This window comes from Numida meleagris, chromosome 2, assembly GCF_002078875.1.
Source record: "Numida meleagris isolate 19003 breed g44 Domestic line chromosome 2, NumMel1.0, whole genome shotgun sequence".
Classification (NCBI taxonomy): Eukaryota; Metazoa; Chordata; class Aves; order Galliformes; family Numididae; genus Numida; species Numida meleagris.
In genome coordinates this window covers 93873353-93890012 of record NC_034410.1, presented here as the reverse complement: position 1 = coordinate 93890012, position 16660 = coordinate 93873353, and the positions used below count along the sequence as shown (strand labels likewise).

The 16660-nt window shown below is 34.2% G+C and overlaps 1 protein-coding gene across 2 annotated transcripts in view; it reads right to left on the bottom strand.

Moving 5' to 3' along the window:
• Nucleotides 1810-16660, bottom strand: part of CDH19 (cadherin 19) — a 117704-nt gene continuing 102853 nt past the window's right edge. For both annotated transcript variants that reach the window (XM_021388524.1, XM_021388523.1), the window contains exons 10-12: nt 13791-13908; nt 11593-11844; nt 1810-8197 (exon numbers count right to left, since the gene is read on the bottom strand). In XM_021388524.1, coding sequence (XP_021244199.1) covers nt 7707-8197; nt 11593-11844; nt 13791-13908 — 861 coding nt within the window. In that variant the 3' untranslated portion in view covers nt 1810-7706. The remainder of the gene's footprint in view (nt 8198-11592; nt 11845-13790; nt 13909-16660) is intronic.

Here is a 16660-nt window from a genome sequence, read left to right as displayed (position 1 = left end):
TAAACATTTGATTGTCTTTTCCTTAAAATTTGCCATTAAAAATTTTTAAAGAAACTGTCAGACCAACAGATAAATTATTTCAAATTATTAAAAATCAAATAATCAAAAAGCCGGTATATGAGAACTGATAATCTGTAAGTTATCATTCTGGTAACGTCTATCTTAGAAATATCTTTCTCATTGTCATCTCCCTGCTAAGGGTTACAAACTGCTTCCCAACACACTTTTCTGAGTTAAGAGAACAAGAAGATAGAAAACATCTCTGATGTTTTAATCCTCTGTACTAGCAGGAAAGTTTTCACATGTCTACGATAGTACTTTGTGCCCTGCAAAGGGAGAATAAAGATTCAAATTTGTCATTTATTAGAGCTTAAGTTGTAGAAATCTTGGTAAAAATCTATTCCAGATGGTGCTTCAAAAGGAATTTTACAGTGGCATTTCTACCTGCTGGAAAACGCTCAGACCAAAAAGTACACAGCTCTCAGAATTCTACAGTCTAGTAGCTCAGCAAGGAAAATCATAGAATCATAGAATCACAGAATCACCAAGGTTGGAAAAGACCTACAAGATCATCCAGTCCAACCATCCACCTATCACCAATAACCCCACTAAACCACATCTCTCAACGCTACATCTAAATGTTTCTTGAACACCTCCAGGGACGGTGACTCAACCACCTCCCTGGGCAGCCCATTCCAGTGCCTGACCACTCGTTCAGAAAAGTAGCATTTCCTAACATCCAGCCTGAATCTCCCCTGGTGCAGCTTGAGGCCATTCCCCCTCATCCTGACACTAGTTACAAGAGACAAGAGGCTGACCCCCAGTTGACTACAGCCTCCCTTCAGGTAGTTATAGAGAGCGATAAGGTCTCCCCTGAGCCTTCTCTTCCCCAGACGGAACAACCCCAGCTCCTTCAGCTGCTTCTCATAAGACCTGTGCTCCATACCCCTCACCATCTTCGTTGCCCTTCTCTGAACATGCTCCATGGCCTCAATGTCTTTCTTGCAGTGAGAGACCCAAAACTGAACACAGCACTCGAGGTGCAGCCTCACCAGTGCTGAGCACAGAGGGACAACTACTTCCCTACTCCTACTGGCAGCACTATATCTGATACAAAAGAAAACTGAAAAGCTAAAATTAATCCATGTGGCCTCTGGAGTAAACCTAAAATTGAGAATTTCACAAGGCACTTCCAAAACAAGATTTGTTTCCTAGATACTGAATGGGAAAATTAGAAAATGCAAACAGAATGGACTTCTCAACTTTCAAAAGTATTATTTCTATTCATTTAAACTGTTACTTGTATCTCATTCATGATGGCAACATTACTAATAGTATCCAAAGATGTGCTTCAACTCCAAGGAATGACATGGCACTTATTCATTTTTGTTTCTCCATGATTAGCTGTTGAATCTTAGTTATAGATTTTTGTTTACAAAGAACCGGTAAGAAAGAAGAGACACCTCGATATGCTAAGGCTTTCTATCCCTTTTGTAGCACAACAGAGTAAAGGTAGAACTAGATAAGTTATACATAAGGGAGAGGACAAGAAAAAGCTTACTTTAGCATGTTCAGGATCTGTTTTACTGAGTGATGCCCTAACTTTTTTGTCTTTAAGCCACTCACACACTTACGTTTACTTCTGGGAAAAAAAATAAACAAGAAAATAGCACTTGCATTACTTTCCCATGGTTTGCCAATGGTCATATGCAAAAATTTGTTCCAAGTCACCTACAAAAACAGAGCAGGTAAACTCAAGTGCTGAGAGCATTTTATTTTAAATTATAATTCATATACATCAAAAAGAAGAACAAGTAGAACTGCAAAAAAGAAAAAAAAAACGCAAAACCTTAATACATGTAGTCCAGAGATTGGGGCAGTGGGCTGAATATTTCAGAATTTACAACTTGTTTCTGCCTTGGGAGATGACCAGGTACACAAATCACTTGACCTCTTTTGGCCTTGAATTCTTTTCTCATTCTCTGCATTTCCTGAAAGATGTGATTGCGAAATAGCTATCTCCACCAGGAGCTGACTTGGAAATATTTAGCTCTTAAGAGAATACTATAAAGTAATATTAATTATTTAAGACTGACAGGCAGTATTGTCAAAGAAAAATATTTACTGGGTTGCTAAAAATAATCCCAGCCATAGAGAAAGGCAAGAAGACAAAGCAAGATCCTTATACACCCATCAGACTGGGGAAAGCAGACAAAGCTTTATGAGTGATTTATCATGGATTAAGGTCCTTGGTGACATGATGGAGATGTGTTCACAGGAGTTCTTCAGTGTGCAAAGTTTACTATGTGTAACCTGTTCCCATAAGGAAGGATGCTGCAATCATTTTGCAGTCCTGGAGCATATCCAGCCTATCCCAAACTTCTGAGATGTTGACAGGATAGGAATACTGGTTTCACAGAAAAATGGGAATACAGGATAGGAAAGAAAATATTAATCTTAAATCCTTTAAAATGAAGACTTTGAGTCTCAGTTTTTTGTAGTTTCTGCTGTAGTCAAAACCATTCAATATCACGAGACTGGCACTTCCAGACAGAGATTGTGAGCAGTCATTTTTGGGGCATTGGATAACTTGCAGCAATTTTTAGACGGTTAAGGATAGGAGAGATTAAATGCATTTTCAGAAGCTAACTAGGATGTTTTTATATTCAGTCATGGTGGCATTGGATAAGATTTTTGTGAGGACAGGATGTTTTGAGAGGAACTCAATGAAGTATCAGCTAAGTTGCAGTAACAATGATTCACATAAAATTGTCATTGATTAACATAAAATTCAAGTCATTTGAAATAATATCTTGAACTTTATTTGTAAATAAAGTGTCATTTGTAGCAAATAAAACAAGGTTCACATGCATAATGAAATGTGTGCATACTGATATAGAATATAAAAGATGTTTAGGGATAACATCTTTTATCTTTTTTTTTTTCCTACTTTTTCTGGGCTTTGCCAAAGAGTTTGTAAGTACAGAAGAAATATTTATTTTATCCTCTGAAAACTCTCTAACAATTACTAATATTAGAACTTTGGTTTTGTGTTTAAGTGTGCATGTGACTGTCAGAAACAATATTAGTGTGATTAGTGTGATTGGTCAGTCTGAACAAAGAAAAGAATGAAATGTAAAGTAATTAAAACTTTAGATAATCAATCTCAATTTCATTTCATGGTCTGCACTTTATTTTGCCTATTTTATTTTTAATACAGCTTCAGTTTATATATAATTTTTTGGCTTGCATATTTTCAGCTGTTCATAGTAAGTTTAAGAGCTAAGATATCCTTTGTCTTGCTTAATTACCCTGGATAAATGCCCAGTATAAAAGCTGATATTTTTTAATAGCTATTACTAGAATGGATGATCTTGTATTTTGTGCCATTTAATTGTATCTATTTTCTATTCTTCATTTTTCAAGGCCATCTAGTTCTTTCCTTTACCTCATGTATCCTCAGTATATATGTGTTTCTTTTTATCACATTTGTAAGGCTAACATACGGAATCAGTACAAGAAGATCTTATTGCAGCTCTTAGGCTACCAAAACTGTTAAAGACATCCTTTGTGAAATTAATATTTTTCTGTGCAATTTGTAACGGCAGAAATGAATTTACTCATAACAATGTCAGAAGAGGTACATTATTTATCTGTGCACAGATTTACATACTTTTATGTTTTAATCTAATAACTTGCCATATTCTTTCAGACAGGTATATGTACGTAAATATTATTGTTTCTCTATAAACCAGTGGTATTTGAATCCCCACATATGGAATGCTATTCAAATCGTAAACTTTAATATTATTAAAGCACCTTCTAAATAACAATTAATCTGTCCGGGCATTATTAGACATTGATACCCTGTTCTGGTCTCTGCTATTGGAGAGATTTGTGATGTTGTGCTGGTTTCCAACTATATTTATTTACATTTGCTTTTAGTGCTCTCTATATAGCTGCCATTTATTGTGTCTTACACATATTTTTACCTATTGCTATAATTAATTTGCTGTGGGTAAAGCGTTTCATACTTACCTAAGTCTGTATATTGTTTCCTATCTATAGCTTACTGTTCTTTGGACTCTCTATATGAGACATAGGGCTAATTTAGACACATATAGGAAGATGTTATTTTTTTTTTATAAAGGATAAAACTACTGTTACAAAATGCATCAATTTTTTACAAAATATTTATCCATCTTATTTTACTTTATAAATTTCTGGTAGATAGACCTTTATAAGTAGCTACTGCCATTTTTCATATAATTTCTTTTATGTTTGTTTATATTCTGGATCAAGGGTAAATATATCCTTTGCCAGTACGTGAAATCACATAATTTCCTTCAATTTCTGCTCCTGAGAGCATACATTATATCTGACTTTAAACATAAAATTCACACTGTCTTGTCAAAAATATTTTACTCTCATCTGACAGGGTTACCCCCTACAGTTAAGAATGAGTGTTAACCACATTTCCAATGTTAATTCTAAAAGCAAAGCAAGAAATGTAATGACAGTATCTGTGAGAAAAGACTGTAAAAAAATTATGAGAACTAAAGACTGAGATTATCTTGTGTGGCAAGCAGGAGAGCTTCAATGTTATAATGAAAAAGCCCTGCATCCTGATATACAAAATTAAAATTAGATGAAGAAATTTTATTTTGGATGAACCAATAAATAAACCTCCCCTTTTCTGGTCACAATAATGAGTACGAAACTACAATCTACTATAAAGTGATTTTGTTTGTTTGTTTGTTTTTATCTTCAAACAGATGATCATTATTTATTAAAACATGCATAGATTTCATTTCCTTTAAATCATAAAACCAATAACACAGCATTAAATTCCTATGAGTGAGAACTGAAAAAAGGAAGCTTATGTTTTGTCATGTATTTCACCAGTTCTTAACCTGTTATGGACCAAAAAAAAAAAGCAAAAAAAAAATCTCTCCAGAGTAATCATATAGAAAAGCATTTTGTATGATCTCCTCCCTTGACCAATTGATAACAATTCTTTATATTCACTCAGGAAGGTCAAGAGCAGCTGAATATACATATATCTTTTGTTACCACATTTTCACTCTTCATCTGATAGCGTGGCTAATTTTAGTTACTGGTGAATTTTAAAAGGTAAAGGCAATGGAGGATTCCCTTAGGAACACCATTACATCGTTTAATAGACTTCATCAAATACTCTATCTTATAACTTATTCTTTATTAATTTCATACTATTAATTGCTGGGATCTCTCTCAAGTAGTTTGATTTCCTCTGAATTTTTATTTCCTTTAAGTAAACAGAATTTTTATAAAACTTTTCTGCAGATTTTTTTCAGCTAAATTAAGTACAAAATATCAAATGAAATATGATTTACATGGTCAGCTCAATAATTCTTTTCTCACATGTGAAAATAAATCAAAAGATTTGACTTAGAATATCAGGAACCTAAGAGAATGTGGCCCAGTAACATATAAGAATATTTTCTTACTTCAGAGCTAAACACACTTGTGTCCCTGCTGTATGAATGTGATCTTAGGGCTTTTTAGGTAATGATCATTTAAGACCTATTGCAGGTCATTGTTATCTTTCATGTAGAAGTTGCTGGATATGACAACAGTATACATTGTTTATAAAATTGTTTATCATTACAGTTCCTTAAAGTCAACAGAGGAAATCATAATGTCAGAGGAAACATGATTAGGTATTCAAAGCTACTTCCCCATATAAACACAGAAACTATCTGGATTGAGAAAGGATCAGACATTTTTATCCTATTTGTACTAAATACAACATGAAAGTATGAGGAATTCTATTAAGGCCACAGTGGCCATCTGTGGACTCTTCTGGAGTAAAATCTAGGTAAATCTAAAAACCTAATACTAAAACTGCATTTCTTACCATCTCCAAACAATAAGGGCACTCTCTTTCTCTTTGCTACTTGGAGCAAATAATTAATAAGCACAATATTATCCAAAAAAAAAACCACAAAAAAACTCAAAACTGCATCTACTTGATAGTCACTGAACACAAGTATTTGAGTCATCAATATAACTTTATAGTCATGCATTTCTTTAAAGTGTTTGTAGTCACTCATTCATACTGGTGGCCTAGCATGATCGTGGAGAAAAACAGATTTTCCTTATGATGCTGTTTATCTGGACCTAGTTTTATGATCCTCCAGCATTTTCCAGTAATTAAAATCATTAATAGTTTCTTCTGCCCTTCCCAGACTTCATACTGCATCTCTCTCCTGATTTCCAAACTCCTCCATGTTTTATTTTTATCTGACATTAATTAGAACTCTACACTGGCACATTTCCACTTAACCTGTATCTCTTGTTTTTCCTTGGTGAATAGAAATTGTAGCAAATCCCGCAGAGATTATACGTTATGTGCATGTTTTTTTTTTTTTTCATAAGCTTTTCATGGCTTTTTCTAGTTCATCAGTAATTTTTACTGAAGAGCTTAAAAAAAAGTAACAGAAGAAAAACATTGTTTAAATATTTGTAATCTGTAGCTGATGGAAGAGAGACAAATAAAAAACAAGTGGGTCCCTTTTTCCAGACAGATCATTTTGAATATATTTGATTATTTGATGACTATTAGATCCAAAACTGCTGCTGAGTAGCTATGTACATAAGAGCATAGAAATCATCTGAGAGATCTTTGTATTCATTGTAGATTATTTGTAAATAAAACAGTGGGAAATTAATTTTGAAGTTTGATTTGAGTCCAATAGAATGATACAGGATCATTTTCAGAAGAAGTGGATTAACATTAAAACATTCTGCTATCTTATTATCCAATGTTATACATCAAGTTTTATAACTGTCAGCTTAGAATCTTAAAGGTCCTTAATACTGTTATAGTAAAATCGATTACTTTAGATAATTTTATATTCCATAATCATAACATAAAAATCTATCCTGGTAAATCAGTCATCTTTTAAACTCTTAATAAAAAGACAGATACTTATGTTTGGATAATATTTTGTTACAAGTACAGTAATATAATGCGGTCAATTGCAGTATTTGAGTATTGATTCTAACTTGAATTAATTTCTTTTTTTTTTTTCCTACCTTATTTCCTAAAATAAGTATTGGGTTTATGTATTTCCCAATAGTTTCCGTTATAGAAATTAATATGCTGATGTTGTAACAGGTATTTATTTTTACATTATAGGAAAGGAGATTTGTTTTAGCTTTATCATCTTACGAGCAATAAATAGATTATTAAGTGCTTCTGACAATTGTATTAGAATATCTACAGTCTACTTTGTCACACAAGTATATTTATATAATGAAGCATTATACAAATATGCATATTTAACTTTGGTTAATGAATATATTCAACTGCAACAGCAAAAGTCTGTCTTAACTTTGGAAATAGCTTGTGGATGACAATATTTACAATAACCATTTATGGCTTATATTCCTCCTTCTGCACTTGTAAGACCCAGGTTTTCTTGTCCCAGAATGGGGTCCTGATATCCAAAGCAGCAAAATCTTAGTTTCCTGTTTTTTTCAAATGGAGAGTGCCCATCCTCTCAACTCATGATAGGCCTGGTACAATTTTTCAGAAAATCTCTACATCCAAGACTTAGGTCTTTATTTTTGTACTTGAATGTGGGATGATCTCCTTTTTAAAAACTGAGTTGATTTCAGTTGCTGAGAATTTATGGAAAAAACAAATGATCAAACAGTAACTAATCTCTAGTACTCCTTTGGGAAGCATACATGCCTGCGAGCTGTTTAAAGTGAGGTCCCCAGCCTACAAGATAGTCATAATTTTGATCCACATCCGATGTGTTTGAGCCTAAGGAGCTGAGAGATCCTGCCAAAGAGCCAGTGCCCTCAAATGCATATGTCTGAAGTGAGTCATATGGAGGAGCACTAGGGTCTGTATTGGCTTCTTCAAGCTTTTCTGAAATGAACTGCCTGAAGATGGCACTGTCAGGACCAACTTGCAGGGACTGTCTGTAGAGGCTGTGGATTTCTGTGGTGATTTTCTTTCGAGGTTTGTGTGTTCTCAAGACAGTGCGTGTCCTCAGTGCTGAAATATCAAAAGCTTCTGTGTCCTCCTCACCACCTCCTTCATCATCATACCTGACAATGTTCTCTCTGAATTCTTCCACTTTCTCTGAAAAGAGAGTCTTCTTCCTCTGCTGTCTTATGCCTATAATCGCCAAAAAGAACACTGACAAGACAAACAAACAAAACAGAACAAAAAGAAAGCAAGGGAAAATATAAACAGAGCCAGAGACTTTGAATGTGCCTAGAAAGCCTTTAAAAATAATAATGTTTCTTAATATCACTGCAATTGCAAAGTGAAGCTATCTTATCAAATTTATAGAGCTGTGATTTTTACAGATTTTATGATTTTGAACTGAGTATGGGATGTGGTGGAAAAACTGCTACAGAGGGACTTATAAAATGGGTGAATGAAATGGAGCAATTCTTTGAGTAGATGAGAGTTGGAAGCAGTAATGGAAACAGATTATGTTTTTTTGAAACTGCTTTGTTTTATCACATAATATATCAATTTTATATTCAAAATTTAAAGTTTTTAATCTCTCCTTCTTTCAGATCAAAGCCCCAGGAGGAACAGATGAAAAATGAAACAAAGAGTGAGATATGCTCCTCAAGTGGTAGAAAATAATTCAGTCCCATAGATCATGCAAGGTGTGGCTCAATTTTTTATACAGCACTGACTTAGACTTCACTGAATTAGACTTCTGTCTAATTTTTTTAAATCTATATTCTTGCTTTAACTTTTATGATCTGCATAGCCCCAGTAGACAGCAATTGTTTTCTTCAGAGAGAGGACCTCTCTGCAAGTGACCAAGAAAGCCTTGATGAATAACATCATTTATGGCCTGGATAAAGCAGTGACATACTTTGCCCGGTATGTCTGTTTTCTGGACTTTGCTATGGAGTCAAGAATTGGCTAGTGTCTGGCCAAGATTACTTCCATCTAGACTAAACAATTGTGAAGTACTCTTTCATTGTTTTAATCACACTATCTACTCAAATTGTTCTGAGAGATAAGTACAAAAAAAATTGTGGGTTTTTTTTTTTTTTTGGTAGAATTTTGTTTTTTCTCCATTTTCCTTCATGTCATATAATCCTGAGAGTCCAAAGACATATAAAACTCCTAATTCATAACTCATAAGCACACTGCTGCTGTGCAATGCATACTGTTGTAGGACTATATTATGGGGGTACATTCTAGGAGAAATTTCAATGAGTTCTCACCCAGAGATTCAGTTGGAAGATCAAAGTAAAATAACAGGAAATAATTAGATCCAATTTCTGTGCCTTGTGCTAAGATAAGTAAAACCATAAGCTTGTGAACAGAATGCAGAATATGGGTGATGTTAACTTCTTCAATTTAATTTTTCCCTAATCTAACATTCAAATAATTCCATTATCTATCTGGGACTTCTCTTCTTGTATTGATACTACAGCAGATCAAAATACTATATCAGAATAGAGTTGCCAGACATCATTTTCAATCCTGTTTTCTTATGCTTAGTGATAACATGCTTTGTATGCTGTTAATCTCAGATTAGATGAGGTCATACCGTATAACAAGGGTAGATAAAAGAATGTTCTTTACATTCATATGCTTGGAAAACAACAACCAAAGAAAAATTGGGTTTATTTACAATTGTTTTGTATTTCTTTCACTGATATAAAAGTCTAAAAATATTTCTATTATATTCGCTCTCATTAACAAATACTTTGAGAGAACAATTTTCTCTGAAAATTTGTCTCATTTGTCTCTTAAGAAATGTGATTTTTGCTCTTATTGCTTCTATCTTTCCTGACATTCTCTTTGAGCTGTGAGATATTTTGTTGCAGTTTTCCTGCTTGTTTAGTTTCTGATTATATTTTTCCCTATTTCTTAGAAGCTTTTGAAAAAAAGGTTATGCTTTTTACAATTTAAAATGATGATTTGATATCAGCGAAATCTCATTTTATCTTCATTTTATGATATTGGGTTTGTTTGTTTGTAGAGTTGCACTATTAGAAAAAAATTGTTTCCCTAAGATCTGTCAATTATTTGGTGATACTTCTGGGTATGATATTTCCTGCGATTTATTATTATAAAGCACAACGTGGATATGCCGTATTATTCCACAAGTAACAGAAGCTGGAGTTGGAGCTGGAAGTCTTTCTCTGCTGCTTTATTCTCATCAGCTTGAATTATAAAACAAACCTACCCAGCTCTATCACCTTTCTTACTTTCCTGGCCTCAAACTACCAAATCTTAACCATAACTCAGGCACAGATTCAGGAAGGACAGTTAATCTTTGGTGAACAATTACTACAATGGGCCTGCTGTTATAGTATGTCAGTGTCAAGTCACTCATCAAACACTTCAGGGATATTGTGTCCTATTTCCTTTTGCTGAAAAAGAGCAAATGCATTGTAGTAGAGATAGTTGCATGTTTTGCCAGGAAAAAAAGCTGTTTCCCTGAGTGGTGTGACTCCAGTGTGTCTTGCAACAGCCACAGCCCTGAGCAGGGCAGAAACTGCCAGACTAGATTGTGCAGGTCTGGTTTTGTGAGTGTCATTTGCTGACTATGCATAATCGTGGCTTCAGAAACACACCTCCTATGCATTTAGGGTGCTTCCTTTTCATATCCATACATCACAAGAGTAATGGAGGATAATTTTATGTCTCTTAAGAGGAAAAAGGTGTCCAAACTCTGGTTAAAATGTTATCTGAAGATGCTGTTACTACAGAATTGCAGAATATTTGATGTTGGAAGGTTACCTCTGGAGGCCAGCTAGCCCAATTCCTTCTCAAGCAGGGCCACCCAAAGCCATGTCCAGGCAGCTTCTGAAGATCTCCAAGAAGGAGACTCCACAACCCCCCACAACCTCTCTGGACAGCCTTTGTTAGTGTAACCGAGCTGCATAGCACAGTTCTCTCAGGTGTTCAGGGGGAACCTCCTGTGCTCCAGTTTGTGCCCATTGCCTCTTTTCCTAGCACTGAATACCACTGATAAGAGCCCGGCTCCATCTTCTTTACAACTTTCCTTTAATTATTTTAACACATTAATAAGATCTCCCCTAAGTGTAGTCTTTTCTAGACTGAGCAGTCTGGACAGAGGAACACCCCACTTCTTTCTAGAGATAGACTTGTTTTGAGAGAATTTTCTTTTATTAAATTGCATTTATCTTAGCTGTATATTTGGCATAACTAAGGCAGAATGAGTATTTCTCCACCTAATGTATTCTTATACTAACCAATCTCCTTTCATAACTCTGTCTCAGCTTCACCTGGGGTCAGTACAGACTTTTCCTTTCTGGATCTTTATTACTAGTAATGCTGGAGAAATACGTAGAATCATTGATCAACCAAAGCCAAATTCTAAGGCCCTGTGTTAGGATTCAAATTTTATGGAAAACTGGAAAAAATAACATTGTTTTAGAAAGAAGAAAAGAAACAAATGATCTGCATTATTATATTTTTTCCTCAATAGGACAGTATTTCTATTTTTCCCATCTAGGAAACATCTTTGCCACATAATCAAAACTACTGTAAAAGAAAACATAACCATTTATCTTACTCATACTTACCCAAGAGTATTAGTAAGCAAGCCAAAACAGCAACTAAAGCCTCTGTGCTGAGACCCATGGAATACATGAAAGCTCCATATCGACAGTATAAGGTGCTCACTTCAGTGTCACAGTCACAGACAGTGACAGTGAGTGTATTTGTGCTCGTAAGTGGTGGGGATCCATTATCCAGAATTGAGATCGGCAAGAAGAAATAAAACTGCTCTTGTCTACTGAAGCCACTTACTGCTGTGAAAATTCCAGCTGTGTTATCTAGAAGATAAATTACGCATGATATATATTTCGCATTTTGTAACAATAGAAATGCAGTGGAATCCAACCTATTTAGAAACAATGTTAAATATTACTGAAGTTAAGAAAGTAAGTCCAATTATGGACATGTGTCCTTTGCTTGTGAGAACTGTGAATAAATGCATTTATTTTGTCATATATGTTCCAGGTTCACTAATAGCATTTATGTTTAAAGCTGTGTTTTTAATGTTCAAAGCTAAAAAAATCCCACTGCTGTGGCCAATTAGCTGGTTCTTACAATGGTTCCATGTAAACAATCTAGCAATTTGCAGACAAAATATAGACAGTTTACCAGTGAAAAGTCTCCAAAAGTGTACCTGACAGCACACAGAGAGAGCATGTGGAAACTGAAAGAACAGAAAGCAAAGAAGTCCACTAAAATAATCTTTTATTTCTTTCCCTAATTCAAAACTGGATCTAGCTGAGCTCCTATTATCTAAATGAAGGAAAAGTTGCTAGAGGCTCTCACCTTGTTTTGTATTTAACTATAAGCATTTAGAAATCAGTTCTGTATAAAGCCCAATAAGCAGCTTAAGTTCAGCTTCTGCTGCACATCAACTAACTTGAATCTGAAACTTAGCTTGGAAAACAAATTAACCTTAACTAAATCTGGGTATAATGGAAAGAAGAAAAAAAAATTCGGACATGTGAGTATTAATATCATGGCAGGGTGAACTGCTGCTTGTGTGCACACGTGTAGATAGAAAAACAAACAAAAAACCCCACATTTTTACAATTATCTCTATAAAATATTTATACAAGCAATCTACTGAAGTTCTTTCATGTTCCTTAGTCAAAGTTTAGGGAGATAAAATCCTCCAGATCTGTTGATTCTCTTTTGCTTCTGCCTCAGCCTCTCCCAGTTCACCTCACTACTTGTGTGAAATGCAGTAGAAAGCTAGAGATTGTGGATTGAACTGATGATGTTTGAAAAGACTTTTTTCTCACCAATAGCCATGAAAAGGAACTGGACATACTGTCTTGTGCATTGCTTTGCTTGGATTTTGGGCAGAATGAGCAGAGGTGGGAATGGCCTACTCTTCTTACAGAATTTGACTTTAATTTAGGAAGTTATCTTCTCCTGTCACTGAGTGAGACATTAATGAAGGTTGGAGATGAAAACATATTAAAACATTGAATTTAACTTTGGAGATACTGAGAAAAGCAGTTTGCCATTTAACATGGTCTAAATGTTCCAAAGCTTATTTCCATTGTTTTATTCATCTAGCCAGAACACTAGGATACACTTGTTCGATGGCATCAGTAATGAAGTAATGTAGTTTAAATTCTTTTAGGAAAAGAGATCACATTCCTATTTATCATAGAATCGTAGGGTGGCTTAAATTGGAAGGGATCTTGAAGATCCTGCTGTAGGCAGGGCTACCACCCACTAAATCAGGCTGCCCAGGGCCTCATCCAACTTGGCCTTGAACAATGGGGCATCCACAACTTCTCTGGGCAGCCTGTGCCAGTGCTTCACAACATTCCCCCTTCTCCTATCACTATCAGACTTTGTAAAAAGTCAATCTCCCTCCTATTTATAAGCTCCCCTCAAGCACTAGAAGGCTGCAATGAGGTTTCCCTGGAGCCTTCTCCTCTCTTCTCACTGAAGTGATGAAGTAACAGATTTGTACTAACAGCAGTTTCTTCCCAGCAGTCTTGTTTCATAGATAAGTAGTAATGGGATGTACCAACTTTCTTGTTAAAATCATCTCTTACATTAAGAATATAAATTTGAAGGAATAACTATATTTTTCATCTCAGATTTTTTCTTTCCTTGACATGAAATCATCTTTTGCTGTTTAGTTACAATAACACTTTCATTTTAAATGAATATTTTTTTTAATTGCTAACGTGAGAAGCATTAGAAGCATGCATCTCCATTAGGAAGTTTCTTATGACTCTACCTTGATTATCTTTGACAGTAAAACGTGAGTTGTTTGTGGCGTCCTGAGCCAATGAGAAGTAAAAATGGTGACTTTCTGCTGAATCATCTTTATCCACTGCACTGATGCTCTGAATTAGCTGGAAACACAGATAAGCAGAATTTTTTAAGAATTAAAGTGTCTACTGCTCCTTTAAAATTGTAAAAGAACATATCAGATATAATGTTAAACTGTTAATGCTAGAAATTAGGTTTGTAAATACATATTAAGTACATGTTACGTGCTCACAAATATACAGCTCCCATACCCAAACAGTCTAATCGAGACTGGTATTCTGCAAATATTTCACTTTGCTTTTTTTTTTTTCATCAGTTTGGAAGAGATGGGCATTAAAATCTTCAGAAAATGTAAGATTTCCTGGATCAAAAGACAAGGGACAAATGAAGTTTCCATAAATGAAAAAAGAACAAAAGAATCATACACTTGAACAAATTCCTCTATGCAAAATTCATTTCCTTTCAGTCCACAAACACACTGACATCATTCATCTGATATACTGTAGCAGCAGTAAGAGAGATGTCTACAAATTCATCCACTGAATTGTTTATTTTGAATATTGTAACAGACTGATAATGGAATTTCTTGTCTTTTTTTTTTGGTCAAGAATGTAAAATTCCCTTCATTTACAAACATGACACAATCAAATAAAATCAAAATTAACATTTAGTGCTCAATATATTTTATCTCCATAAATAAAAAAAAACATTATATTTAATAAATTCAATATATTTCTGCTAATAAAAAAGTTTTTTTCTTTACTTTTACCAGTAAATATTTAGTTACCTGGGCATTGGCATATAGCAGTGAAAATAATCACTGATGTCACTGATTATAAGGAAATCAAGCTGAAAACTTGAGCAATGTTCAAAAAAATCATGTCCGATTCGAACTTACTCTCAGTTTTATCATTCACCTCATGCCTTGTATTTCTATCCAAGACACCTGCACCTTCAACTTGCCCCAAACCAGAAATCACACAAATGCTACAAGCAGTACTTTAAAAGCAAAATCAGCAGTAAGTCAATGGAAGCGACTACAGCCTTCCGTATGTGCCTTTGAAGACTCTTTCCTGACTAAGCTTTCTTTCAATGAAAGAGTTAGGAATTCACTGTGTTTATTTTCTTTTAAAGCAAGCTAAGTTTGAAATCCACACAACAGTGTGAAGTGTGGGTTATACCCCAGAAGCCTTATATTCTTAGTATTCTTTGATATGTTAAATTTAGTTCAAACCTATAATTTCACAATGTTTTTATTGCTAATAATGAGAGGATTGCTCAGTGATACACCTGGTTACACTGTACAGAGGCTGTACCTTAGACTAAAGGCCAATTAGAATACATTGTGCATACATAGCTTTATTATGTTTTTGTATTCTAAGAGATATCAGAGAGGACAGTGCCCCTACATTAATCACATACCTCAAGAATTCAGGTAAAGATTTCCTCTCTTTTCTTCTATCAACATTTCATTATGCAGGAAAATAATATCAAATGATCAGTCTTCATTTTTACTGTAACTGATGATTAATTTATTATATGTAAAGGAATAACTAAATTAATGCTTTTTTACTTATCTCTAACTCAAAATGCTCTGCATACATAATTAGTAATAAAAATTACTAAGCAAGGTGCAACACTGAAGTCATTTCATATGTGATCTCCAAATTACATGAACTCAGAATTGCCAGAATTAATATGTATTAGAGAAGACAGCATTAATTCAGTTTGTAGGTGCAACCAGTGCAGCTTGTCTTCATCTGAATTTTGTTTCCTGCATAACAGAAATAAAACCCAGCATCCACAAAATATGGGTATATTTTGGATGCTCATCTTGCTCACTTAATATGTAAGTTATTTCATAGAGTTTATTTCAAATTTTTGAGCCGCAAATTAAATGTTAAATAACTAATGCCTTCAGAATTAAGTTTTCTGGGAAATATATTCTTGCTGAGATGTCTCTAGCATAGTTTTGGCTCATTTTACACCCTGATAGTTTTTATAGATTATTGCTTTTAGAATTAGTTAATATTATTATTTTGATTTGACACTAATTGTAGCAGTAGTGGGGTTGAGAGCTGTTCTTCATAGCCACTTTCAGGCTCAAGTTATTTTGAGACTAACGTATTTAATGGTGGTAGGACAGTTAAAGTGCTTTTTTTTCTTCAATGAGAAAAAGAAAAAAACATGTTGTGGTGAATATATCACTGACTTGTGGGTTGTAGGTCATTACAGAACTGTGACATGAAAGAGAGAGTGAAAAATCCATTCAAAACATCTGATAAGCATGATGAGTGGATTTAGAATGTTGCCAAAATAAAACTGTATTTTTTGCACTTATTTTTATTGTAAAATTTCAGATGACAATCTTACAGACATTAAAAAAACCACCAAATTATTTTGTTTGAATGCTTTTCAGAGGATAAACCAAAGTTTTCTGTAACTCCTGCAAAAGCCGTTTATCAAAGAGAGGGAGGTAAATCTTTTTTAGAATCTTACAGGGAAAAAAAAAATTCAAGTACTCTTCTCAGTTCTTAGGTATTGTTTACTGTCTCTAGGACTGGCTGTTTAGGGCAGCACTAATTATTTATTTTTATTCATGATGCATTACACATTCTTTATTATAGCCTTGTATACTCTAGAACTATGCGTGATGTCACTCTTTTTATTATGAATCAGGACCCCAAAAAAAGTCATTAAAATAAAATTTAATTTTTGACATTATCTTTCCTTCTGCAGTGCCTTTCTTTTCTTTTCTTTTCTTTTCTTTTCTTTTCTTTTCTTTTCTTTTCTTTTCTTTTCTTTTCTTTTCTTTTCTTTTCTTTTCTTTTCTTT